The following is a 26,699-nucleotide window of genomic DNA, read 5'->3' as shown; positions in this document are numbered from 1 at the left end:
CTCTCGGGCCGACCGCCGCGCCCCTGATTCAAACTGACTAGATCAGTGTTTCCCAACCAGTGTGCCTCCAGCTATTACAAAACTACAACTCCCAGCATGCCCGCACAGCCAAACGCTGTGTGGGCATGCTGGGAGTTGTAGTTTTGCAACAGCTGGAGGCACACTGGTTGGGAAACACTGAGCTAAGGAATGGCACATCCTAGAGTCATAAGAATAGATGCTCCAATTGTTATTACATTGGGGGGGGGGGGCATCAGATAGTGCCCCATTTTAAAAGACAGGTAAGACAAGCTATACATGTCCAGATGGATAAAGCCCTTTAAATATTCAGTTCCCCTGCAGCAACACCACAGGAGAAGAAGTGAAGCATTACACAGTCCTATTTTTACTAAGATGCAATTACCTTCTGTGATCATATTATTCCCCTTCTGGGTGACGGCCTTAATTCGGGGTTCATGTCCAGCTATCTCCGCTTGCAGAGCTTGGTGCTTCTTCAGCAGGTTCTGAACACCGATCAAATCCTTGCCTGGAGACGAGAGCACAAGACACGTCAGTGTAAGATTTGACCCTGTGACTATAAGATGGGATATCGCACAAGAGAATAACTGTAGGTCACCTCTGTTGGTTGAGGCTGCAATGGGTTCCTTCTCCCTTATCCAGGTTTCCTCATCTTCAATATCACGGAAAAGCTGCTGCAGGCGCAGAGAGTCGGACAGTTTCTCCTTGCGAGCGATCATGGGCTCTTTCAAAGCCTCATACCTGGCGACCAAAGCCTCCTGCTTCTTCCTGATGTTGTCTGCATCAAAATGGCCGGCATCCTGGAACTGGCGCGCCTGGATGGTAATGCCATCTATACGGTCCTATAAGGAGAATGCAATGTTGTGTGCTCCGGAATACAACAGTTCTTTCACTTCTATAGCTAGATATATTTTACCCCTTAAAAGGAACTGTGATCACGCACGTACAGAATGGCTCGGTGGTGCCCCCCATAGTCAAGAAAAGACACTAATGAAATGTGGCAAGTACCTGGTGAGCTGCAACATCGGCCTCCAGCAGGGCATGTTTCTTCTGAAGGTTCTGCACATTGGTCAAGTCCTTGCCGTAATCATCAGAAGCCAGGTGTCCCTCCACCTCGTACAGCCAGAGCTCAATGTCTTCCACGTTTCGGTTGAACTGTTGCTGCTGGTTGGCCTCACGCAGTTTGATGCCTGTGTAAAGATGGTGCCATAATATTGGTCTGTCCCACCAAACGCCTTTTCTATTAGGAGACAGACTTCCAACGTGTTCTCACCTTTGCGATCTGTGGCTTCCAGGAGCCTCTTCCACAAGGTAATGACTTCACTCATGCGCGCAGCCACCTCGTCGGATGCATAATGGTTCGTGTCAATCAACTTCTGGCCAGAATTCTCCAAAGCGTCAATACGGCTTTGATTAGCAGACAGTTCGGCCTCAAAAGCCTGGTGCTTCTGGACCTTACCCTGAAGATTGGATGGATCCTGGGTGGAAGAATGGAGAAAAATTCATTGCAGCAACATAAAACGGTGACAGGTTAAATGAATATCAGGGGACCCGCAGGACCTCACCTTGTAGGCCTCGTCAGTGGCAGTCTTCATCTTCTCATTAATCCAGCTCTTTAACTCATCTGAGTCCCTGAAGAACTGCTGCAGGTGGAAGGAGTCAGCCAACTGGGTGCGGCGATACAGGGCGCGCTCATGGAGAGCATTGCGGCGATTTAGGAGCTGTCAAGACAAGCAGATATATGACCATATTAAAAGGATGGACAATAATCTGAGACCAGGAACCACAAGTAATATTGCATCTTACCGCGTCTCTGCGTGCAGCGACATCATCCATTGCATAGTGGTTATTCTGAATCAGCTTTGTGGCAAATTCATCCAGAGCCTATAAAAAAAATTATGTCGTTTTTGCTTCACAAGATATTGGCATCTTTAGTGTTTTCTTGCGGCGGCCATTTTGCAAAAATGTCAACAGGAAGGGCGACCATATTGGTGGTCCCCTGTGAGTCAGCAAAAAAAATAAAATGCATAGGCCCACTCACCTTGGCATGGCGAGTGGGCCTATGCATTTTGATCAAAATGTACGCCAATGCCTCATGTATGTAATGTAGATTAGAGCTTGGTATACTATTATTTATGATAATAGATCAATGCATAGCATGGGGATGGTAAATTTATGCTTTTTTTCCCCACTTTTTTATTAAACTACTATTCTGTTTGTATGTTCTAGCAACATCAACTCAACATGGCTGCACTTCCTGTTGCCAAATATGCAAAATGGCTGACGCAACAAAACAAAGATGACAACATCTCTGGAAGCAAAAAACACAATGCTGCAACTTGGGCTATCCTTTTAACATCCACTTTACCCATGTCTGACCAATTTTGAATGGAAATCCCCTTTAAAGTTCCCGAGATGCCTTGTCTAGGCACCACAAAAAGGACAATGTGGCCAGATCACACCCACCAGAAGCTATAGTTATATAGTTCATCCCATATTGTGACTAAGATGCTGAAGAGCCACAGATGCAGGTGTAAGGCCCAGGAGAGGCTGTAAACTGTGCACAGTGCAGCAGCATGTATGTCACTGGCAGTGTGCAATTGCTGGGCCACTCCAGAGCAAAGCACTTGGTAGGTTGGCAATAGCAAACCATCATCTACAAGAAACGGCCTGGAGGAGACCAAGTAATATCAGAAGATCTGTGGTGGTCAACCATTCAATCGACCGTCCGTCATATTATCTGTACCGAAGGCAACCTACCGTGATTTTCTCCTCTTGGGCACTAAGAGATTTCTCAAAATCTTCATGCTTCTTCAGAAGGGCTTCGACACTGTCCAAAGAATCTCCCAAATCTTCATTTAACAGGAAAGCCTATGGTACAAGATGGCAGAAGGTTCAGAAAGATCCTCATGTGAGAGATTCATAAACAGGTGGAGTAACAGAGGGCTCTGACCTCTTGTTTGCTCATCCAGTTGTCCACTTGTTCGGTGTCCCTGTAGAAAAGCTGAAGGTCCATGCACTGCTCGTACTGCTGCCTGCGAAGGTCCCACAGCTCCAGAAGGGAAGTTCTCTCTTCTGCCAAGATGGTAAGCTAGGAGTGAAAAGCAAGCACCATTTAATATTAAAGGTCTCTCTTTTAGACTGATGGAGCAGAGGACTTACTATAGGCTCATGCTCACAGCAGAGCTATATGTACAGGGCATTACATATACAATACTTGCGAGAAGGCCTCCATACATTCGGAATCTGATGGGCCATATGTTTTTTTTTGTTCTGATGGATTAGTATGGAATCAAAATAAAGCTGTGTAAAACTGAGTGTGAAAAAAATAATACATAACTTTATTTTTTCTATTAAAATAAGTGAGACAGCGTTAGGATTTTTTACTATTATACACACACACACTCCCTTTGTTGAAGGACTGGGGGGGGGGGGGGGGGGGGAGACTGGGACAATAAGATCTTGAGGTGCCCGATCGTGTAATGCTATGGTATTTTTGTCATCAACTGTTGCATGTATGCTGTACAGAATGTCTTCCTTTTGCTTTTTTGTGTTTTTTTTTGAAAAATCTAATAAAAATTATCTGATAAAAAAAAATAAGATCTGTGGAGTTTCCCTGTCCTCGTACCTACCCTGTCTAACCCTAGGAGGCCCTACAAGGTAAAAACTCCCCTGGGGTAGAGGATTGATAGAAAAGATAGTTAAAAAGTACCCATTGATAATAATTAGATGGAAATAACACCCCAACGCATTTCCCCCCTTTCTGGGTTCCTCAGGGAATCGATAATAGCTGATGAGTACATATAGGTAATGTTGGTAACATACTTTATCCAAGGGATAGTAGCTGATAACATTCAAATATAGATATCATACCTATTTAGAAGATAAGACAAGAAAGGCAGACCTTATGGTAGAAGCTGAATACATCACATGTTCCCCGCTGGTAAAGGGAAAAGATACCACAAGTGATGTGCCCCATTCAAAATCAGACTGCCTCCTGCCAGGGGCTCGATGAGGTGGATTTTTAGACTGAATGGGCTGAATGAGTATTTATCATACAAGCCATTTCTATAACGGGAGACATAACCATCAAATGTCAAAATCTTGACAGATGGAGCTCCCAAATAACAAGGAGGTGGAAGTCTATGAAAAACAGAGAATAAGTGTCCCTGCCAGAATATTTTCTGGGTGTTAAAATAAAAACAAAAATACTAACACTGTCTCACTTATTTTAATAGAAAAAAAAAAAGAGTTACGTATTTTTTCACAAAGATACACTCAGTTTAACACAGCTTTATTTTGAGACCACTGAGTAACTGGAGGGGAAGTCAGGTACGACCATCCACCTCATATCGTGTCCCATTAGTATGGAATCCAAACGAAATAAAAACCTCTGTATACCCCCATTTAATTCTGAGGCACACAGAGGTACAGTAAGGGCCCATACAAACCTGTTGCATGGAGCCATAATATGGCCATGTGCATGAGCCCCAATATTACATGCCTTCCTCATCAGTGGGGGTCTGACCGCTTAAAAGGGGTATTCCCATCACAGACTTTGATGGCATATAGCTAGTATAAGAACGGTTCCCAGAGGTAGGACTCGCAACCATCTCCAGAACGGGCCCCCAAAGTGAAGGCGAGCACATTGAACAAGTCAAACCACCCTCCATTCACTGCTATGGGCGCTACGCAAGCACGCGCCGCTATTTCTGGCAGTCCCATAGAGCTGAATGGTGAGGTGGCTTGTGCATGCGTAGTCCACTCTCCATTCACCATTATGGCACTGCAAGAAATAGAGTATGTTTGCTCGGCAATTTTTGGAACAACTATAGTTGTGAATGGGGAGCACACCATGCATGCACAGTGCACTCTTCTCTACTTTGGAGGTCCTGTTCTGGAGATAGGAGCAGATCCCAGAGGTGGGACTCGCACCTATCTGACATTGAGGACATATCCTAGCAGTATTCTACCCATTTATGGGATAGGAAAAACCCTTTAAAACCTGCTCAGAATGAAGGGCCGCAGTGATCGTTACACCATGCACAAGGGTTAGATGTAAGCACCACCAAAGGGACCTTGCATCTTGAAATTAAGAGGTCCAAGGACGCTCCCTGCAACCCCCCCAAAAAAACTCAAAGTAATTGCATACCCCAGAATCAGGAGATAGGAATAATCCTTTAAGAAAGAGTAAGCTTCATTAGTAAAAATAATCCTTTATATGAAGGACTGACTACCTTCTCTCTAACTTCATCGGAAGCGTAGTGTCCAGTGTTCAGCAAAGCTTGACCGGCCGCATCAGCAGCTTTAAAGCTGTCTTCGTGAGCATCAATTTCACCCTAAATCCAAGAAGGGAAAAAAGTGGTTAACCACAGCTTTATTAAAACAGGAACAGATGTTGTAGCCGGAAGAGTCTGGTCAATGAACAGGATTATAGCTCAGCGCTGATGGACCATGACTACCGAGTGTATACGGCACAAATCATAGAGCTCACCCCCCACGGCACTTTACTCTACACCCTTCTTAATAACCAATGAGCTAATGTGATCTTTGGGGTGCATTGATCCTAAAAAAGCACTGCAATGACTACCTACCAACCATCTGCATTTACCTTATGTTCTTGGTGTCTATCGAGGAGAGCCTCAGCTCCAGCCACATCATTGGCAAGCTCGTCAGCATTGATGAGGGCTTTCATTTCGGTCACCCAGCTGGTCAAGTCTCTAAAATCCGCAAGGAACCTCTGCAACCTGAGAAGCAAATATAGACAAATGGTATAATCCAGCAACACAAATATCCAGGCTAATAATACGCATCCTGCCTTGATCACTCACTTGTAGGAGTCATTGAGGCGCGTGTGACGTTCGGCGGCCAACGTGCGGATCTGTTCCCAATTGGTGAGAAGCTCCTCTCCCTTCGCCTGGATCTGGGGTGCATTCTGAGGGTGTGACTGCTGCAGGCGATCAGACTCTGTGCGCAAAGCTTTCACCTGGTAATAGAGTAATCACTGAAGCCCCATTGCAGGTTTATGGTGGCCTCCTATAGTTCAGAGGGTGTGAGGCATACATACCTTCTCCTCTAGGGCTGCAAGGTCTCGTTCCAGGCCTTCATGCTTACGCAAAAGTGCTTGCACGCTGGCCAAGTCTCGACCAAAGTCATCGGAGGCCATCAGCTGCTCCTTCTCTCGGATCCAGCTAATAGTTTCGTCTACATCTCTAACAGTAGGAACAGAGAAAGCAAAGTGAGAACAAGAAGAATTTGCAGGCTGATCCAGCACCACATGGCGACATCATGTATTGTAAGGAAATTCTGCCACGGACCTGTTAAATCGTTGGACTTCTGCAGCTCCAAAAAGCTTCCCTTGTCTCTGCAGAGCCAGACCCTTCAAGCGCTGCCAGTTAGTATTGACTTCATCTTGCTTGGTCGTGATTAACTCAAGCTCTGGATGTTCCTCCTGTAGACAGAAAGGAAGTTGGCCATGTTGGTAGAATGAAATCAGACCTGGCTTTCTAGACAAACTGTGTTTTGGGAGGGTAATTACCTGTGCCAATTTACTGGCAAACTGGTTGACTTCATTCACTCTTTCTTCGTGAGCTGCCAAGTCAGTCTGAAACTCTTCAAACTTTTTCTGCAGAACCTCTACATGTTCAAGATCTTGTCCCAGCTCCTCGGAAGTCACAATGGCCTCCTAGCACGGTCATAACAATGTATTATATACAGCAGGTCAAATAGGAGCATCATGCAATCAAGGACAGCAGAATGGGGTCCACGAAAGTCTGTACAGCACCTGTACCAATTTGTACTTCTTAGCAATTTCCAATCCTTGGAAATTTCCAACACAAAGCTCAATTGAAAACAATGGTTTGTTCCCTGTTTACTTTGTACTGGGTCATAGGATTGAATTTTAAATGAGCGTCACTACACATCTATATCATCAGTTGGCGCATGGGGGCTGTAACAGGGCCCCTAGTCCTGGATACTAAAGAATATCAACCAGTTTATGTATCTGTGCAACACATAAAGGGGACCTGCTGACCCATCTTAAGGGTAGACCAACAGTGTTTATTACCTGGAAAACCCTTTAACACAAGCCTTGTCTGAAGACCCCAGACTTGCACGGCCTACCTTGTCATTGATCCAGTCTAGGACATCCTCACATTCCCGCAGGTACTGGACCAGCTTCTGTGCCTGTTGTAGCTTGATCCCCTTTTCTTGCATTTTCAGAAGCAGTAGTTCCCATAGACGGTGCAGCTCTACCAGACGTATCTGCAGAATAGGAAGAGAAGATCGTGATTAATGGCCGCTATCATACTGTGCTGGGAACCATGAAGAAACCTCAATCACATCATCCTGAAGAGAAGAAGCAAGTGAAAAACCTCAAACAAGGCAGAAGGAAAACTTATATGGAAGAAAGAGCTTAAAGGGGGTCGCTGCTTCCATGCAGAGGATGAATGGAGCACTCCGAATTCACTTCAATGGGAGCTAGCCAGTAAGCACACCCTGTTGCTCCCATGACTTCCATAGAAGCGAATAGAGAGGTGCACAATGCCCATCATCCTAACGTGGCCATGAGTGGCCACACACACACCAAGCAGGACGATGGCTGGAGATGGGTGCGACCCCAGAGGTAGGGCCCACATCTATCAGACATTTAGCAACAGGGCATGTTGAAATCCAACAGTCCAGTCTACATCGCCCCTGCTTTTAGGGGAAATCAAGAGGCCCCCCCATACACAGAGGATGGACTGATATGCATATAATGTGTACGGTGGCTTAACCGTTTTATTGCAGGTTGGAATATAAAGGAGGGCATTGTGTAGACAGCAGTTTGCAGTTGGATGAAGGTCAGGGGGGATAGAGATCATGCAGTAGGAAAGTAGGAAGGGATCACTGCACGTCCAGACACCTCCACCTACGCGTATGTGAGCCCCAACTTGCACACTGGTCACTATCGGCCGCTGTGCTGTCCGGTATGGTGTGAAAGACTAGACCACAAAGATGCAAGTCAACAAGTTGTGTTCTGCGAGACACGGGTATCGCCATGTCTGTACAAGTGCATGCCTGCGATGGCCATTATTAATGTCAAAAGGGACATTCACAAAAGGGTCATTGTGTAACGTGTTTACATGCATCAGCATGGCGAGATATGGGGGAGTGGGGCGCATAAACATTCATGGATTCAATAAAAAAATAAAAAAACTTGTTACATAGGGGGGGGGGGGGGAAAAAAAAAAGGAAACGACAACCATGTTCTAAAGTAGTTGTCGGGTGGGGAAATAGAAAAACATGGCTGCTTTCTTCCAGAAACAGCGCCCCATCTCTTCATAAATGGTGTCTGGTATTGTAGCCCAACTCCAGTGAAGTAAATAGAGCAGAGCTGCAATACCACGTACAACCTGTGGCCAGGCGTGGTGCTGTTTTCAGAAAGAAGCAACCCTGTTTTTTTTCTACCTGGCTGCTTCATTCTAAAAACAGCCCCACACCTGCCCATGAGTTGTGTCTGGTATTGCAGACCAGCTCCTTGGAAGTGGATGGGGTTGAACTGCGATACCACATACAACCTGTGGACAGGTGCGGCACTGTTCTTTTAAGAACGCAGCCATCTTTTTCTAGTCCAGCCTCTTTCGCTCACTGGGCGGCACAGTTGTAGAGCCCACCATCTGACGCCCAGAAAGAATTGTGCACGTGTCCTAATTAATAGGGCACATGCACGACACTCACTGGGCATCAAATGGTTACTCTGGAAGTGTCCTGCCCAGCATGCAGCAGCATCTTCAGAGTGGCTGGACAATCCCTTTAAGACAAGCAGAAATCCTCTCGTCCTACTGCTGGGAATCAAGGTACGGCCGAGTGGTGTGGCCTGCCACCCATGGCATCCAATGTCACGAAATCCCTGACGGGCAGGGTCCGCCGAACCAGTCGGCCTTACCCTTACATTAATTTCCCAAAGCGACCAGTTACCTCAGTGTTCAGATACTTACTCGGATGGTCTCAGATGCGAAGTGGGACTCCGTAATCATTTGGTTCCCGGTGTTGTCCAGTTTCACAATGGCTCCGGCATTGGCCTGCACCTCAGCGTCAAAGGCCTGGTGTTTCTGCAGTTTCCCCTGCAAGCATAAAAACCTTGTATTATGAAACCTTCTTCCATCACCGCACTGCAGCGTATCCCCCCTCCCTCCCCAACATATCAGGACCCCATGGCCCTGGGACCTCCATATTCAAACCACCAGAGCACCTCACCTGGAGATTAGTCGGATCCTTGTAGTTCTCATCGGAGGCGATCTGGAGTTTCTCCTGGATCCATTTCTCGAGCTCGTCAGCATCGCGCTGGAAGAACTGGAAGCGGTAGGAGTCCTCCAACTTCTGCCGGCGGATGGTCGACAGCTCCTTGAACCGCAGGTAGCGGTCCAGCACCTGCTGGCGCCTATCCTGGATGTCTTCCGCCGTCTCCAACACTTTGACCCCACTTGAATCCATTTTCTGAAAGGGACACAAAAATTCCAGTAAGGACAGTGATGGAAACCTAAATTGGGGATGTGGATGGGGAGGGGAAATGCAACACCAGACCATAGGTTGTGTATGGGGCTGAGCTGCAATACCACTCACAGCCTGTGGACCTAGGCGGCGCTGTGTTTGGAAGCAGCCATGTTTCTCCAAACCTGTGCAACCCATTTAAAGCTCTTCGCCCCACATACATTTGATTCCTATTGGGGAAGTATATGGGGGGGGGGGGGGGCTGCTAATGACCACTGGAAAGGAGAGCTAGAAGAATCCAACTACCCCCCCCTGCAAAGGCAGAAAAGAGAATGGCTCACCGCAGGTATTGCCATGTACGCTATACTGGTCTCCAACCTGGGGCACTCAAGCTGTTGTAAAACTACTACTCCCACCATGCCATGGCCATGATAGTTTGTGTGTTAGGCCTCTTGCACACAACCGTATGTATTTTGCGGTTCGCAGAAAATGCAAATGACATCCGTGTGCATTCATTTTTTTGCGGAACGGAAACAGAATGCACACAAAGAACCTTCCGTTTTTTTGCTGACCCATTGAAGTGAATGGTTCCGCAAAAAAAAAAAAAAAACTGAACGGACACAGAAAGAAAATATTGTGTGAAAGAGGCCTTACGAGACCTATCCTCCATAGAACACATCGGAAGGACAAACAACGCATCATGGCGGATGGATAACACAACAAATCAGTGATCCCATTGTTCTGCACCGGTCCTGTGTACATTATATTAGTGCATATGATGGTAACTTCTATTATTGTGGATATTTCAGACTTTTTACCTAACGAAGCTTTCCAGGTAAGTGGACAAGTGGTGGAATGGAGCTGGACAGATGGCGAGACACTGCCCCAGCTTACTAACCTATAGTACGCTCCCCTCCTCCACCCACATGACTTCACACAGTTCGGCTCGTGTGTTTTTTTTGCTTTCATTTCCATACCAGATGGATCTGGAGGGTTGCCAGTCGCATTCCTCGGCAGTTATCGCATGAGGGGGAGAGTAGCCAGACAGCAGCTGAATTACAGTACAATGCAAGTGAATGAGGTTTTAGTGCATGCTGCTATGTAATACTTGAAATGAACGGTAAAACGGGTATGGAGGACATGGGAGCGCTCATCTATTGCGGGAACAGAAGGATCGGCCTTCATACACTAACTGGCCGCCAATCCAACCAAAATATACGGCAATATACTGCAGAGATGAAAAAAATACGTGCCAAAATCTGCCGGAGTTACATGTGGATTTGGTGCAGATTTCACCCTGTTCTCTGCAAAGGGTGAAATCCGCAGCACAAGCTGACATGCTGCCAATCTAAAGTCTGCATCGCAGCTCAATTTATGCTGCGGATTAAAGAGGCAATTAAGATTTCTAAAAATCTCATCCACTTTGCTTGTACTGTAAAATGCTGCACACTCATCTGCAGCGTTTCAGTCCTGTAGGAAAGTACCCTAAAGAGCTTCATACATCTTGGGGTGTATTCAGATGTTGCAGCTGAGATGCAGTTAAAACAAATTAAAATGCAATGCACCTTGTTAAATGCATATGTGAAAAAAACGTGGCCTACGATTGCACAGCAAAGCTGCAGCAAAAATTCACACTTTTTCCCCCAGATACGGTTTTTAACTGCAACATCTGAATGAGCCCTAAGGCCCTAGTCACATCACATTAGGAATGTACAATTTGCTTGTACATCAGGAAAAGCTCCCAAAAAAAAGGAAAAGCCGAGCGTATCCATAGGGCTTCATTCAACGGATGGACGCCACAGGAGGGTCTTTTTGAAATTGAGCAAACACCCATACGACAGGAGCATTCCCTGGCATATTAGTCAAACTGGGGCCACAGTACGATATGAACAGGGCTTTAATTGAAACAAGTTTTTCCTCCGTGTACATGTACTCCTGGCCCGGCAGAGTATGCAAGTGTTCTCAATGGGAAGAGAGAAATAGGCTGCTGTCAGACTCCTCTGACGCAGGAACAAGGGATCGGGCATGTGGAAATCAACAGGACAGCTACTCCTTTCCTCCAACATCTGCTGTGAATGGATGGAGAAGGGGCACGCCCCCATTATATAGTCGGCAATCCTTGCAAAGTTGGTGGATTCTATTAAAATCTAGATACCCCTTGGGCAAATCTGCCCTTCTGATACTTTCCTTGACACCAGGTAGCCACCCGCAGCGCTGGCCACTGTCGCTACTGTATGTCCCAAAACCTATGAAAGCAGGGGCACCTAGTTCTATAATGGGGGCACTGGCAGAGTCGGATATAGGGGGAACATGCGTCAAACCACATCTTAATGCCACACATGTGTATGTGAAGTCTGAACCTGTCAGTTTATTATAAGCCACAGTCGGTCGGCCGCTTTCCCCGACTCCCGAAAGGCCAGTCTGCCCGATGATCCAGGAACAGGGGCCACCAGGCCAGGAGCACTGGTCATCTTCCTTGTGCTTTGGCCTCCCTGGCAATAAAAGGGTTAATCTGCGCACAGCTCTTCAGGGGTATCTGTTCGCAGCCTCCGCCTGAATGGGCCTCATCCTCCTGGAGGATGGTTTCCTGATGGCGTGCATTGTCTCACCGCGCCTGGAATGTGGAGGAGGAAGGACGTGCATGGCTTCCTACCAGTATATACACCCGATTACACAGTATCTGTAGCCAAACAGTAAAATGCCAATAATTCCCACGATATACATTCTAGTCACTGGTTTCCTTGCTATATCCGCTTCTTGGAAAGCTGGGTGACCCTTGCAGCTACCACAGAGGTCAGCACTCTTTCCTAGAGTCTTAAAGGCGAGTCTGCCTAGTAAAGCTGCAGTGCTGGAGGTCAACCCCTGCAGGACTAGACAGACTGGTTCCCTCAGAAAGCTGGGTGACACCCGCCGGGGAGGAGGGAGAAGTAATGGCGGCCATATTGGCTTGCGCCCCAGCCTAGTCAAGCTCTCGAAAAGCATATCTGCTACTTCCCTGCATGACCAGGCAGGTTTGCCATTTAGGACTCTGGAAAAGTTGGGCGACAACCTCTGTAGAAGGCCATATTAACATCAGGATTCTTGGAAAGCTGGGCGACAGCCTCTGCGGGAGGCCATATTGACTTCCATCAGGATTCTAGGAAAGCTGGGCGACAGCCTCTGCGGGAGGCCATATTGACTTCCATCAGGATTCTAGGAAAGCTGGGTGACAGCCTCTGCGGGAGGCCATATTGACTTTCATCCTGCTTTGTCAGACTGGTTGTCACCCAACTTTCCAGACACTAAGGTAACTAAGAAACTGCTAAATAACTTGATAGTAGAGGATGAGGATCTTTCTATGCAAGCAGAATTAGAGTGTAAGCTCTTTGGGCTAGAGAATCCAGATGACTATATGACTTATTTGAACTAGGAAGATTCAGGAAAGTGACAGATGATCTGTAAGTGAAGCTCCACTGACCACCCCGGCCTCCATGCTGGTATTAAGTGGATAAAAGGCCAGCTGTAATAGTCAGCAGAGCCGCTCATTGTTCTGGACATGCCACGGGACCTGGCTAATGGACTGAGCTTTACTGCAGCAGATCAGCTGACGTCACCCTATCCGTCCGATGCCAAAAAATCTGCCCGTCCTGCTGACTCCCCGCCGCGCCAGTCCTACCGCAGCCTGCTGCAGCCAGAATATTAACAGCTTCAGTGCAGATCTCTGTAGACAGCCAGGAAAAGTACAAAGGCGATGCATTGCGGAGCACTACCGCAAAGCAAGCCCCCTCCAAAATTTACTCATGGGACCACCCTACTAGGTCAGCATTTACATAAGTTATCCAATACACTGAAAGACAAGCACACCGGAACGCCAAATCGGCAACTGAATCTGGAGGTGTACATAGAGGAGAAGGGGCTGCATAGCAAGAAATCTAAATTCCCCCCCCCATGATTGGCTTGGGCATGTGAAAGTTTGGGTTTTATATTCTTTGAGCAGTGTACAGTTCTGGGCGCCAGTATACAAGGCAGACATAGCAGAGCTGGAGAGGGTCCAGAGGAGGGCAACTAAAGTAATAACTGGAATGGGGGGACTACAGTACCCTGAAAGATTATCAAAATTAGGGTTATTCACTTTAGAAAAAAGACGACTGAGGGGAGATTTAATAACTCTGTATAAATATATCAGGGGTCAGTACAGAGATCACTCCCATCATCTATTTATCCCCAGGACTGTGACTGTGACGAGGGGACATCCTCTGCGTCTGGAGGAAAGAAGGTTTGTACACAAACATAGAAGAGGATTCTTTACAGTAAGAGCAGTGAGACTATGGAACTCTCTGCCTGAGGAGGTGGTGATGGGGAGTACAATAAAGGAATTCAGGAGGGGCCTGGATGTATTTCTGGAGTGTAATAATATTACAGGCTATAGCTACTAGAGAGGGGTCGGGGATCCAGGGAGTTATTCTGATGTCTGATTGGAGTCGGGAAGAGATTTTTTATTCCCCTAAAGTGGGGAAAATTGGCTTCTACCTCAGTTTTTTTTGCCTTCCTCTGGATCAACTTGCAGGGTGACAGGCCGAACTGGATGGACAAGTGTCTTTTTTCGGCCTTATATACTATGTAAGACACTGCTATATGAATGGGGCTAAGCTGCAGTACCACACGCAGCTTCACGAGTGGTCGCTGTGCCCGGGTAAACCCTGAAGCTGCCCCTTCTTTCCAATCGATTGTCAATCTATTAGACTACACCAGGGATCAGCAACCTCCAGCAGTTCTGAAACTAAAACTCCCAGAATCCTCCTTTCGCTTCAATAGGAGTTACAAGAAAAGCTGAGCAAGTGTGCATGCTGGGAGTTGTAGTTTCACAGCAGCTGGAGTGCTGAAGGTTGCTGACCCCTGATATAGGCCATCAATGTGATCGATTTTGAGTAAATAAAAATAAAGTAAAACTTTGCAATTATTTTTGGAATTTATATTTCTTCTGATCCAGGCTCCATGTCGGGGACTTTGCTCAGCTCTGGGTGACATAGGTATTTATGTCACAGCCGCCCCTATCAGCGCTCTCCAGCCACAGATAAGGCACATTCCTGGCCGCCTGCAACTCATTACTGCAGGATCCATTGCTGGGGGAATGAAGAAGGATGGCCGCCCCTCCCTGCTGCATCTCGCTGATAACGCCAGAACCTTCCAGATCTCACACTGCTGCAATGCCCAACACATTACACTGCACCGTGGTATAATACTAGGGGGGCGCTATAAACCGGAATGTTGTTTTGAACTTGGATAAAGGTCAGAAGAGCGCACCGATTTTGGTGGGGCCTCCTGACCCTCTTGATTGCAGATGTTGGCGGGGAAGAGACAGGTCGGGATAAGAGCTGGCATTTATTTATTCCTTTCTGCCCACTAAAAAGACATGCACACTCAGCTAAGGGTGGGTTCACACTAGCGTTAGGGATTCCGTTATAACGGAAAATAACGGAATCCATAAGACGGAAGGACGGATCCGTTCTTCTGCCCACAGACTTGTATTAGGACGGAATGCAAAACGGAAGCCTTTAAAAAGGCATTCCGTCCTAATAGAAGTCTATGGGGAAGCATAACAGATCCATCTGGGTCCCATTCATTATGCAAGACGGAAAACAAAGTCCTGTCAACAGGACTTTGTTTTCAGTCTTGCATAACGGGACCCAGACGGATCCGTCATGCTTTCCCATAGACTTCTATTAGGGCAGAAAGCAAACGGAACGCCTTTTAAAGGCTTCCGTTTTGCATTCTTCTGTCTGAGCATTCCGTTATAACGGAAAGCCATAACGCAGGCATGCTCAACCTGCGGCCCTCCAGCTGTTGCAAAACTACAACTCCCAGCATGCCTGGACAGCTTACAGCTATCAGCCTACAGCCGGGCATTGTGGGAGTTGTAGTTTTACAACAGCTGGAGGGCCGCAGGTTGAGCATGCCTGCCATAACGGAATCCCTAACGCTAGTGTGAACCTACTCTAAGCTGAGCCCTGCATGCATGTGTATGGAGTAACTGGGAGGAATAGCTGAAGCATTTGGCTGCGTGTATGGCATATCACTATGATACGAGGAGACACTCCCACTGATCCCTAAAACTAACAGCCGGCAGACGCCTCACCCTTCCGCTGCCATTAGAGAGCAAGAGATTGCAGACGGGCACCATATTGGGAGATTACTATGCGACTATGTGGGGGGGGGGGGGGATCCGTCTTATTGGATTTCAACTCGGCTGATGATTGCTCCCACAGGAAAAACAAAACAAAAGATGCATGCTCACTAAGAGTGTGGGTGTGCATGTGTGTGGAGGGGTACACACAAGGCATATGGCGTCCAGACAGACCCCCCCCCCCCAATTATTAAGTGATGGCAGATATATATATTTATATATATTTCTGCCATCTCGATATCCATCTATCGATACACACCAGTGCCCCACCCTTGGTATAGGGCCAAGCGTACAGCCTCGGTTGCCGGCCGCCATTATGCGTATTTCACAAGCTAATGACCATTCCCCTATCCCAGCGATTCCTCTCTGCTATGCAATGATGTTGGGGCGAGGTATTCTAAACGTTTGATAAAAGACATTCCTGAGGAGGTATTTATAGGCCGGCAATGCAAGCACTTTGCACTTTCTGCTGGCAGCTCCAAACGCGGCTCCTGATATGTGTCACAATGGTGCGAGGGAAACGCGCTATACCGTCCTGTTTTTTTTTTTTTTTATACAGACGTCATGGCATGAAGGAGTTAAAAACACCCCCACTAAACACAGGTCTTCGCTCTATACAGCTGCTTCTCTCTTTTTTTCCCCAATATGGCCGCCGCTACAGCTCCAACAGTGGTTGTCAACCAGGTTCCTAAATGATGAATAACATCTTCCATGTGCGAGCAGTAATGGCGGCTATCCAGCTTTCCCAGACTCCTGAATAGAAACCTGCTTCATATTAACACACAAGACCAAGAAAGCTGGGCGCCATTACAGCTAACAAATCTAGAAACAACCCCCATATCAGGTTCCAGCCATAGTAGAAAAATTGCCATTCACAACTGTAGAAAAGCTGGGTGACAAACCTTATGTGAACCGAAATGGCAGCCATATTGGCTGTCATGCACCGTAAAGATAAGCAGTTGCCTAGGTAACCAGTTGGCTCTCTTTTCCTTGGAAAAACGAAAGCAGGATTCTGATTGGTGGCTGCTCGCCTCTGCCAGTGCCGATTCTCATAATGGAGGCATCTGGTTAGAGTCATGATGTGGTCCGACCACAAAACACTCGCTGGAGTCTGTGAAGAGAACCTCAATGGCCGCCAGTGACGCCACACTTCTGTCCATGGCAGCTCAAATTACCACCTATTACGTGCCTATAGCAAGCAATCACATTGCAGCTTTCATAGCTCAATACAACCTAGCTGGGCTCTGATCGGTTGTTACAGATTTGCCGGTTCCTGTGCCTGTTCCACAGTCTTGTGATCCAGGGGGCAGATATTTTCCTAAAATCCCTGTCAGTCACCCGTTCCACTGAAATGGCCAATACCAGGGAACAGTAACTTGCCTCCACCAAGCATTTCTCCATAGAAAACATATACATGAAGCTGCATTTTGAGAGAAAACCGGTTCTGCGACTCAATCATGGCGGCCCGAGTGGGGAGGATCAGACGCGATCACTTCAAGGTGGCAGTGCGTGACTGACGTGGTACTAATAAAGGACTTGCTGATTCATTATATACTCAGAGGATGCTTTCCTTCAAACCTTTCTAAGAGCTTCTGTAGACAGAGGTGGCCATTTTGTAGAAGGCCTAATGGCCACACAACGAAGACGGCCATAGAATTTAGTTACTGGATCTCACTACAAGATTCACTGACAAGCCTATAGAGTGGATCCCAAAAGGATGGATTATTTTTTTTTCCTTTTAGTCTGTTGGCAGCCTCAGGGATCACTGGTTCCCAGTATAGCTGTTTTGCCGGATATAGCGGAGCCGAGTTTGTCACTAGGCACAAATTATGTCGAAATAAAAACATATTAAAAGGTTGATTTATTCAAGGACCATACGATGGGTTTGCAAAGAGCCTTTAGCCGTGGCGGTTTAAGGTGCCCATACATAAACACACACGAATATTTATTTGAGGCTACTTTCACACTTGCGGCAGGACGGATCCGGCAGGCTGGTCTCCCTGTCGGATCCGTCCTTCCGCTGTTTCGCCGCTCCGTCCCTATTGACTATAATGGGGACGGGGGCTGAGCTCCGGCGCAGCACGACGAAAGCCGCCGGACTAAAAAGTCCTGCATGTCCGACTTTTTAGTCCGGCGGCTTTCTCCGTGCTGCGCCGGAGCTCAGCCCTCATCCCCATTATAGTCAATGGGGACGGAGCGGCGGTCCGGCGACAGCAGAAGGACGGATCCGACAGGGAGACCAGCCTGCCGGATCCGTCCTGCCGCAAGTGTGAAAGTAGCCCAAGAGGATTCCCCACAGCTCTAATAATTATTCCCTTAAATACCCCTTTAACCCCTGAGTCGCCATACACATGCTCACTCATATGGGTTTCCAAAGGGGAAAGGGGCTCCTAAAGAAGCAGAAACACAGAATCATAGCAGATCCTTCTTCTGCCCCGACATCTGCCGTCAGGAAAGGGTCGAGATACCCCCTCATACACGCAAACTAAAGTCAGCAGGATCAGCCATCACCTATGTACGGGAACTTACATGGGACTGCATTTAACCCACTTCCCCAAAAAATTACTACAATGCATAAGAACGATGTAACATATTCAGTTCTGTTACATCTCGTATTTGTTACAGCACTTTCTGGTGCAGGAGACGAGCCCCCCAGCGAGTCTGCAGAGATCCAAATCCCGCCCAGAGGACTGCAGAACTTTCCTGTAATAAGTCCAGATGCCGCACCTTCCACACTGCTGTGCGACTCTGCACAGCAGTCGAGCTTCACGCCCAAATATTCTCTCTTTCTTAGATAAGGGTCCTGCAAGTGATGGCTCTACAGCAGTTCAAAAACTACAACCTCCATCGTCCTGCCCTGCACATACCATTTCAGATTGCAAGCTCTTCTGTGCCATGTCCAGTTTGCTTATACCATGCCATTGCTTAAAAATGGTAGTGACGCCAGAAGGGAGACATATGCGTAGGCTACAGTATACAGTCATGCAAGTACAGTACAGACCACGCGATACAAAGATCACCCCAAAACATAGAAAGCTTACAGGGGGTGTCCAGGATTAGAAAAACATGGCTTCCCTCTTCCAAAAAGTGCCATGCCTGTCTATGGTCTATTTTCTGGTATTGCATCTCACCTCTATTGACGCAGAGCCGCAATACCGCACACAACCTGTGTACCGAGAGGCGCTGTATTCTGCAATAAAGCAGCCATGCTTTTTTGTAATTCTGGACAACCAATTTAAAAGGGTTTTGCAGAAAGGCAGATAGATGACTGAGAGCAGGAGCATATCACGGCACACGCTGATACCTGGACTTGGATCTTACGGAGGGACAACATGGCGGAACACAGACAACGCTACCCCTTTAAAAAACAGGACAGGTCATTGTAGGCATACATCTCAGTCGGTCGGCTCTTCCAGGGTGGTGGTGTTACAGGCTGGCATGGAGCCGGCTATGCGGATTCATTAGCCATCTATGACCGCGGGGACGTCACGCTCCCTCAGGAAATCATTATAATTAACCCTGCTGCATTATACAGTTATTTCTGGAGTTACCGCAGTAAGGATTTTAAAGGGACGACAGCACCTACGCTGGAGGTCACCTAATGGCCTTGTCCTACACCAGGGCTCGGCAACCTTCGGCACTCCATCTGCTGTGAAACTACAACTCCCAGCATGCAAACTTGCTTGGCTATTCTGGGACCTCTATAGTAATGAAAGGAGAGTTCTGGGAGTTGTAGTTTCAGAACAGCTGGAGTGCAGGAGATTGCTGATCCCCATCCTTCACTTACAATATGTATTATCCGATTTAGGCCGCTAGACTTGGAAACCATTACTGGTACTTCCGTTAAAGCCTGCAATGAAATCAACTTCAGCTGTAATTTGTTAGATTTGATTCTAAGAACGCTGAGCGACAGCCAATGTGGCCGCCAGTACAATCGTTACCAGCATCGTCCCTCCTGCTCCCATACAGCGTGACAACCAATATGGCCGCCATTACCAGCATTGTTCCTCCTGCAGAACATGGCAGCCAACATGGCCACCATTACCAGTGTTGTCTTTCCTGCTACCATAAAGTTCAAAAACCATTATGGCCGCCACTGCAGCACGTTCAGTAAGTTTTCCCAGAAGCAGAAAAGAATTTGAATCAGTTGGGCGACAACCAACATGGCAGCCAGTGTAGCGATCACCAGCATCGTCCCTCCTGCTGCCATATGGTGTGACAAGCAATATGGCCACCATTACCAGCATCGACCCACCTGCTCCCATAGAGCGTGACAACCAGTCTGGTGGCTGCAAAGTGTTGGCAGTGACCAAGCTTGACCACTCTTGTGGGGGTGGAATAGCGGACATATTGGATCTTCAGTTTCCCATAATGGAAGTGGACACCTCAAGCCCATCTTTTAGGACGTATTCAGACGCGGTGGATGTGGTCCTTTCTGTGGTTTAATGGGTCTCATTCGAATTACGTGTGGATTTTGGCAGGCAGCAAGAAAAATGCTATACAACCGCCATGTCTGAATAGACCCTTAACGCTGGGTTCACACCTGAGCGCTTTACAGCGCGTTCAAACGCGCTGTAAAACGCTCAACACATGAAAACCAATGCTTCCCTATAGCCCTGGTTCACACTTGAGCGTTTTACAGCGCGTTTGAACGCGCTGAAAAACACCCTACACTCAAAAAAGTTCTTGAGCTTCTTTGGGGCGTTTTGTCGCGCGTTCCCGTACATAGACTTTCGGGAACGCGCGACAATGGGCGTTCGCTTGTCTCTGTATGGGATGCGCGATTGTAAACGCCGGTACAATCGCGCATACAGAGCGCTCCTTTCAGAACGCTCAGGTATGAACCCAGGGTAAATGGCGACTTTTTAGTTTTTTTTAAAGGGAAAATGCTCTTCATCCAATCCTTGTCTGATGTCCGTAACGATTTATTGAGAGGATAGGTGCGTAAGACAAGACACTGGAGTAAACACTTAAGTGCCTGCCAAGACGGAGCAGATGGGGGGGGGGGGGGGTCACACAGAGAGGGCAGCTGGCTTCGGCACAGATCTCTGTGCACGCCTGGAATCCTTAGCATGCAGGGCATGTGTGCATGGCGAGGATTTAACGCCCCACACACAGGGTTACACACTGCTGTCTGCCCTGATCCCAGACTTTGCAAGGTCCTCACAATGAACAGAGCCACTTTAGGGAAATGCATAAGTAGCAGTTCCCTAAACATGCACCATTTATGGCAGTCTGTATTCTGTCAGTGCAGGAGGGGGGGGGGGGGGGCACACCGGCCTACATCAGGGGTGCACTGATGGGGACCGTATACCTCCCTGCAGATTATTATTATCAGAGATCGCTCACTAACATCATACTAATTACATCATATTAGGGCGTTACTAGTTATGCAACTGTAAACCGGCTGTAAACCAGAACACCATTTAAAATAAAGCACAAAGAATATAGCTAACTGGTCTACAACTAGCTGTAAAACTACAACTCCCAGCAGACTCTGACAGATGCACATGCTGAGAGTTGTAGTTTTGCAACTATTGGAGGGCAAATACCGATTTGTGCGGGTGGAAAATATTAGAAATGAACACAGCCAAGCATGTCAAAGCACAATGACCTTGGGGGGTGGGGTGGAGTATGCAGCCAATGCAGGGCGGGGGGGCCCGGGTGGGTGGGTGCAAGAGTTCAATCCGAGAAGGTCCTTGTCCTGGGAAATGACATAACTCACATTTTCCTGAATGACATTCCAGCAACTAACGCCCTATTTACACCCACAGCAAATGCACAACTGGGCCCGTCCGCAACGACAACAACGCAACACACTGCAAAATAAGCAGCCAGGAGAGTAGGGGTTAAGGATTGCTATCTCTGATCAGTCTTGGTAACAGGACTAAAAATGTATGCACTGGTGGGAGGATATGGGATGGAAACAGGATTGTTTGCATGGGAAAGCGAGATATTTAAAGGGCAGCGGGCTTTTACACCCCCCATTGTTTGCTAATTTGCCCACCGCGGTCATTGTCAGAGGGGGTCTGACCTAGCCCCGTCTATACTGGAGAGGTACGGACCCACCCATGTCATACCCAGTGTTGTGGAGCAATACAAGGACAGGACACCTGGGGTATTTCGTGGCGAAATAATCACCCCTTTAAGGAGAGGGGGCCCAAAGCATGGCACGGATGTCAATAGCTGTCAATGTAATGGACGGGGGAGGACCAAATTGAGGGTAACAATAGGGCACCCTTTATAAGGAAGGAGGAAATGCAAAGCTACAATGTATCAAATTATACAAAAAAATAATATAAATAGATACAAAATAAACATGATGGCTGTTACCATAGTGATGCCATATATAAAACGGCACCGCCGCCATAGGGGGATGCAGTCCGAGCAGACGCCTCCCATTCATTTCTATGCCTGGCGAGCTGTCAATGACTTCGAAGAAGGTGGCGAAACGCTTCAAGCTGGTCGTAGATGCACCGGTTTAACCCCTGATGTGACCAGCACTGCGGTACGTTTCCGGTATTGGGATTACCATTCACAGATAATAGAAATTTATTCGGATTGTTGCAAAAATCAACCTAAAATTTCAAATTATGGCGCAAATGTGGAGCTGGAACATTAGAAGGGGGGGAGGGGGGGGGCAGGATAGGGAAGATTAATTATCAGTGCATCTATGACCAGCTTTCACAACATGGAGGGGTTCACTGCAAGCAATGCAAGACAAGGGAGGCACAGCCACAGGGCATTGATAGGGGCACAGGGGTGCGGCCTCACCAGTTCTGAGGGTGTTTTGCACTCCAGCTTCCTCACTCCAATTCTCCGGATCTTCGTCTGAGAGCTTCGATAGGCTCGCCCTAGTTTTATACTCGGGGGCCCCGAAGCGCTGACGTCACCCTGCGCCACTCTCCGGAAATGCACGAGGGGTTGGCCGAGTTCGCTCAGGACACGCCCACCGCTCCGAACGTGACTACGGCTCTGGCACGAAGATGAACGAAGGACGTTCCGGAAATGACCGAAGGCTTGAAGGGATGAAATGGCTCTTCTAGAAAGGAGATGGCGGCTGCGAGGAGTGGTTGTGCTGTGCAATGCCGACAAAATCAGTGCCAATAGGGTGGGAAGGATTTAGGAAATGGCATGAATAGTAATTACATAGTATTCTACACCTCACCTTAAAACACATTTTAAAAACTTTTAATCAGATGTGTAGTTGCAGGCGTAAATCCATGTAAGGATTCGCCACGTGCTCGTTTATTTTCACAGTGGCTCAAAAAAAAATACAGCCGTGAATTTGCATTGTAAAACCCTGGAAGAAGGAGGGGGGGTGTAGAATGTGACCAGATTTGATCGGCTAGCGTCGTTGCCCCTTTGCCAGGCCTCCCACGTTGACGGACGCTGGGACCTCAGCACCTCTACGGATAAACATCATCTAAAATACAGGAGCGGATGGCGCATGCTGCAGCGGGAGTCTTGTATACAACCGCCATATATTTCCAAAGGTGGCCTGTATTCTGCAGAAGAGAAATACACTCCGGATCCGTACCTCCATGGAAAGACATGGCGGCCATCATCAGGATTTACGGACAGCCTTTAATATAACTGCCTATTCTTGTCCGCAAAGCGCAGACAAGAATAGGACATGTTATATTTTTTTTTGTTGCGGGCCACGGAGTGCTGTCCGCATCTTTTGCAGCCCCATTGAAGTGAATGGGTCCGCATCCGAGCCGCCAAAACTGCGGCTCGGATGCGGACCAAAACAACAGCCGTGTGCATGAGGCCTAAAGGATCAGAGGGCCCACAGACCCCTCCGGGGGGCTCTATTCACTTCTATGAGTAGAGAAAATAGTCAGCTGTTTACTCAGCTGTTTTCAGAAATCACATAGAAGTGAATAGGGAGACCCAGCCTAAAGGGAATAGCCCTTTAACCCCTTCCCGCAATATGGCAGAACTGCAGCACAAGATTCTGAATCACGACCGGCATCTCAACATACAGTCACGTTGCGTGGACGGTGCAGATTTAGGAGCAACGTCCAGGCCATCAACAGCGAGAGCCGACACTGACCTATAGGATGGGGCTTCTGCTGTAACAGCCGGGATCAGAGATCACTCCAATCCCAGCCGTTTATCCCTCCGATATGTCACAGTCCGTCACCTCGTCATCACACAAGCGCCACAATGCGATTGCAGGTCGCCAATGGGTTGTTTTTACAGCTGTGCAGGCCAAACAATGGCTCCCAAGCCTGCCATCTTACTACATAAATTAGGTCGGAGGCAGGGCAAAATAGGGTAAAAACGCCAGCGCCAGTTTCCTGTGTGTAAGGACCCAACGCCAACAGGTGTAACATAAAATATGAGCGGTCAGGCTATAGCAAGCTTCAACGTCTAAAAACAATCAATACATTTAAAGAAAAAAAAAGAAAAAATTAAGGAAACAAAAATAAAATAAAAATTCCCTCCCCCAAAAAATAAAATAAAATTCCCTCCTCCAAAAATAAAAAAAATGGACACAATGGCCCAGATTTATCATTGACTGTAGCAGTTTATCCGTCAGTAAGCAGCTTTACAAAAGTCGCACGTCTTTCCGAAAAAGTCGCATGTTCTATTAAAAAGTCTCACAAGATAAGCACGGTCCTCACTGGAGTGAAATTGCGCATTAATTAGCGACTTTTTAAATAGTCGCAATAGTAAATCTGTCTTGAGACCCATTTACATAAGAAAACACGCCCACTTTCAGAAAACTGGCGAGCATAGCGCAGAGCAGAAAAAAGTCACACATTTTTCACGCCATTATTCTGACTTGAGCTAATGGTAAATCTGGCGCAATGGATTTTGAAAATCTGCCTGCAAAATTCTGCTTTTTTGACGCATTTTTCTTTTTAACCAATGGGTGTTCGCTTCAGTACAATACTCATTTTTCAGCCTCTTTCAAATGACCGTATGGCTTTTTCAGTGTTTTGCGTTCTGTTTTTCACGGATCTGTTGTTCCATTTATTTCCGTTTCTGTTCTGTTTTTCCGTATGGCATATACAGTAATTACATAGAAGAAAAATTATGCTGGACATAAAATTTTCAATAGAGGGTTCCGCAAAAACGAAACTGATACGGAAGACATACGGATACATTTCCGTATGTGTTCCGTTTTTTTTTTTTTTTGCGGACCCATCGACTTGAATGGAGCACCGGAACGCGATTTGCGGGCAATAATAGGACATGTTCTATCTTTTAACGGAACGAAAATACGGAAACAGAATTCCGTTTTTTTGCGGAACCATTGAAATGAATGGTTCTGTATACGGTATAACGGCCCGAAAAACTGAAAAAACAAAAACGGTCGTGTGAAAGAGGCCTTAGTTTGTTGTTTTTGGCACAAATCTGCCCCCAAAACACAGTTTGCTAAGTTGCAAACGTCAAAACTGGCTGTGGCGGCAAGGGGTTAAAGAGACGATAGATCAATCTGTAATCATTACATAGGACACCGAGTGCAACGGTTGGACCACGGTGCACCCTCAGCCGAGCCACGCTCATTACGGCGACCCAGGACCCATACAAATAAATCACGCATCCGTCACCAGTCCATGGGGGGGGTGTTTGTCCGGAATAATCCGGGTCAGCACATTAAGAACCAGTACAATGCTTGTGCCATCAATAATTCATTACCAATACAATGTATAATTCATAATGCATCTCAGATTAGAGAAGATGGCAGAAGACGCACGCGCCAGGGAGAACCTTGTCTTCTAGATATCGCATTTCCGTACTCTAAGGGCGTGCACACGGCTGTGTTACTGCTCTGTGCATGCTCGGCCGTGGGACCCATAGATGTCCGAGGAGTGGTGTGCCCCTTTAATTGCGGTGTTACAGAGCTATTCTCTGTGGTAATATGGCGGCACATGGCGACAATAGCGTCCCTGTTTGCACGGGGTCTAATAAATACCTGCGTCTGTTCTTCTTGGCCCCATGGAGAGTATACTCGCCCCCCAGAGTGATGTAGAGCGGGGGAGAGGTCTGTAGGACTGCAGGAGCCCCTTTAAAACCAACGGCCAACCCACTGTTACCCAGTCATGGTTCTAGGACTGGAGTTGTCCTGACACCCGCTCCATGGAGCCAAAAATGCTTAAAGGGGTTGTCCCACGAAAAACATTCTAGTTTTCAAACAAGCACCTGGATCCGAATAATTTTGCATGTAACTAAAAATTTAGTATAGCCACAGAATTATTCAATTAAACGTATCTGTATAGCACCACCTGCGGTTTGCTTTTTTACTAATTTCTCTGAGAGGGAAGCACATGCTGAGTTCCATCCTTCCACTGCCACTAGCTGCAGCAGAAAGGACACGCCCCCTAAGATGACAGTTTGGGGGGTCAATCCTATTATTGCACGGACAGCCATTCATTTGCATAGTCGCCATGAAATACTGCATTTTATCCTGTAGCAGACGCAACACAGCAGCTAATCGCCAGGGTTTCAGACCATGGACCCTTCATTTTCAAAAGGACTAAGAAAAAGCCCATAAATCAAATGGATAAATTTATAACTTTTATATCTTTATTTTTTATTTTTTGTTGGGGGGCATTTGTGGCATGTTCAGCAGTTCTCATCTGTTGTGATTTAATAAACAGACGACAATGTCACAAATTACTAAACTGAAATATGTTTTTTTCATCTGTGACAAAAATCTTTAAGTCATAAAAACAGATAAATAAGGCTACTTTCACACTTGCGGCAGGACGGATCCGACAGGCTGTTCACCATGTCAGATCCGTCCTGCCGTTATTTCGCCGGACCGCCGCTCCGTCCTTATTGACTATAATGGGGACGGGAGCAGAGCTCCGGCGCAGCATGGCGAAAGCCGCTGGACTAAAAAGTCGGACATGCAGTACTTTTTAGTCCGGCGGCTTTCACCGTGCACCGCCATGCTGCGCTGGAGCTCCGCCCCGTCCCCATTATAGTCAATGGGGACGGAGCGGCGGTCCGGCGAAATAGCCGCAGGACGGATCTGACATTGTGAACAGCCTGTCGGATCCGTCCTGCCGCAAGTGTGAAAGTACCC

At 47.3% G+C, this 26,699-nt stretch overlaps 1 protein-coding gene across 8 annotated transcripts in view; it reads right to left on the bottom strand.

The window, feature by feature from the left end:
- The window catches only part of SPTAN1 (spectrin alpha, non-erythrocytic 1), a 46,582-nt gene extending 24,028 nt beyond the window's left edge, over window positions 1–22,554 (bottom strand). For all 8 annotated transcript variants that reach the window (XM_044305955.1, XM_044305958.1, XM_044305961.1 and 5 more), the window contains exons 1-18: window positions 22,427–22,554; window positions 9,256–9,495; window positions 8,997–9,122; window positions 7,141–7,281; window positions 6,557–6,703; window positions 6,336–6,469; window positions 6,086–6,230; window positions 5,850–6,004; window positions 5,630–5,765; window positions 5,256–5,357; window positions 2,972–3,109; window positions 2,779–2,889; window positions 1,825–1,902; window positions 1,584–1,739; window positions 1,292–1,496; window positions 1,027–1,208; window positions 617–860; window positions 404–526 (exon numbers count right to left, since the gene is read on the bottom strand). In XM_044305955.1, the coding sequence (XP_044161890.1) occupies window positions 404–526; window positions 617–860; window positions 1,027–1,208; window positions 1,292–1,496; window positions 1,584–1,739; window positions 1,825–1,902; window positions 2,779–2,889; window positions 2,972–3,109; window positions 5,256–5,357; window positions 5,630–5,765; window positions 5,850–6,004; window positions 6,086–6,230; window positions 6,336–6,469; window positions 6,557–6,703; window positions 7,141–7,281; window positions 8,997–9,122; window positions 9,256–9,492 (2,560 nt within the window). In that variant the 5' untranslated portion in view covers window positions 9,493–9,495; window positions 22,427–22,554. The remainder of the gene's footprint in view (window positions 1–403; window positions 527–616; window positions 861–1,026; window positions 1,209–1,291; window positions 1,497–1,583; window positions 1,740–1,824; window positions 1,903–2,778; window positions 2,890–2,971; window positions 3,110–5,255; window positions 5,358–5,629; window positions 5,766–5,849; window positions 6,005–6,085; window positions 6,231–6,335; window positions 6,470–6,556; window positions 6,704–7,140; window positions 7,282–8,996; window positions 9,123–9,255; window positions 9,496–22,426) is intronic.
- Between the last annotated feature and the right edge of the window lie 4,145 nt (window positions 22,555–26,699).

The sequence above is a fragment of the Bufo gargarizans genome, chromosome 9, assembly GCF_014858855.1.
Source record: "Bufo gargarizans isolate SCDJY-AF-19 chromosome 9, ASM1485885v1, whole genome shotgun sequence".
Taxonomy (NCBI): domain Eukaryota; kingdom Metazoa; phylum Chordata; class Amphibia; order Anura; family Bufonidae; genus Bufo; species Bufo gargarizans.
This window is presented reverse-complemented; position numbering and strand designations above follow the sequence as displayed.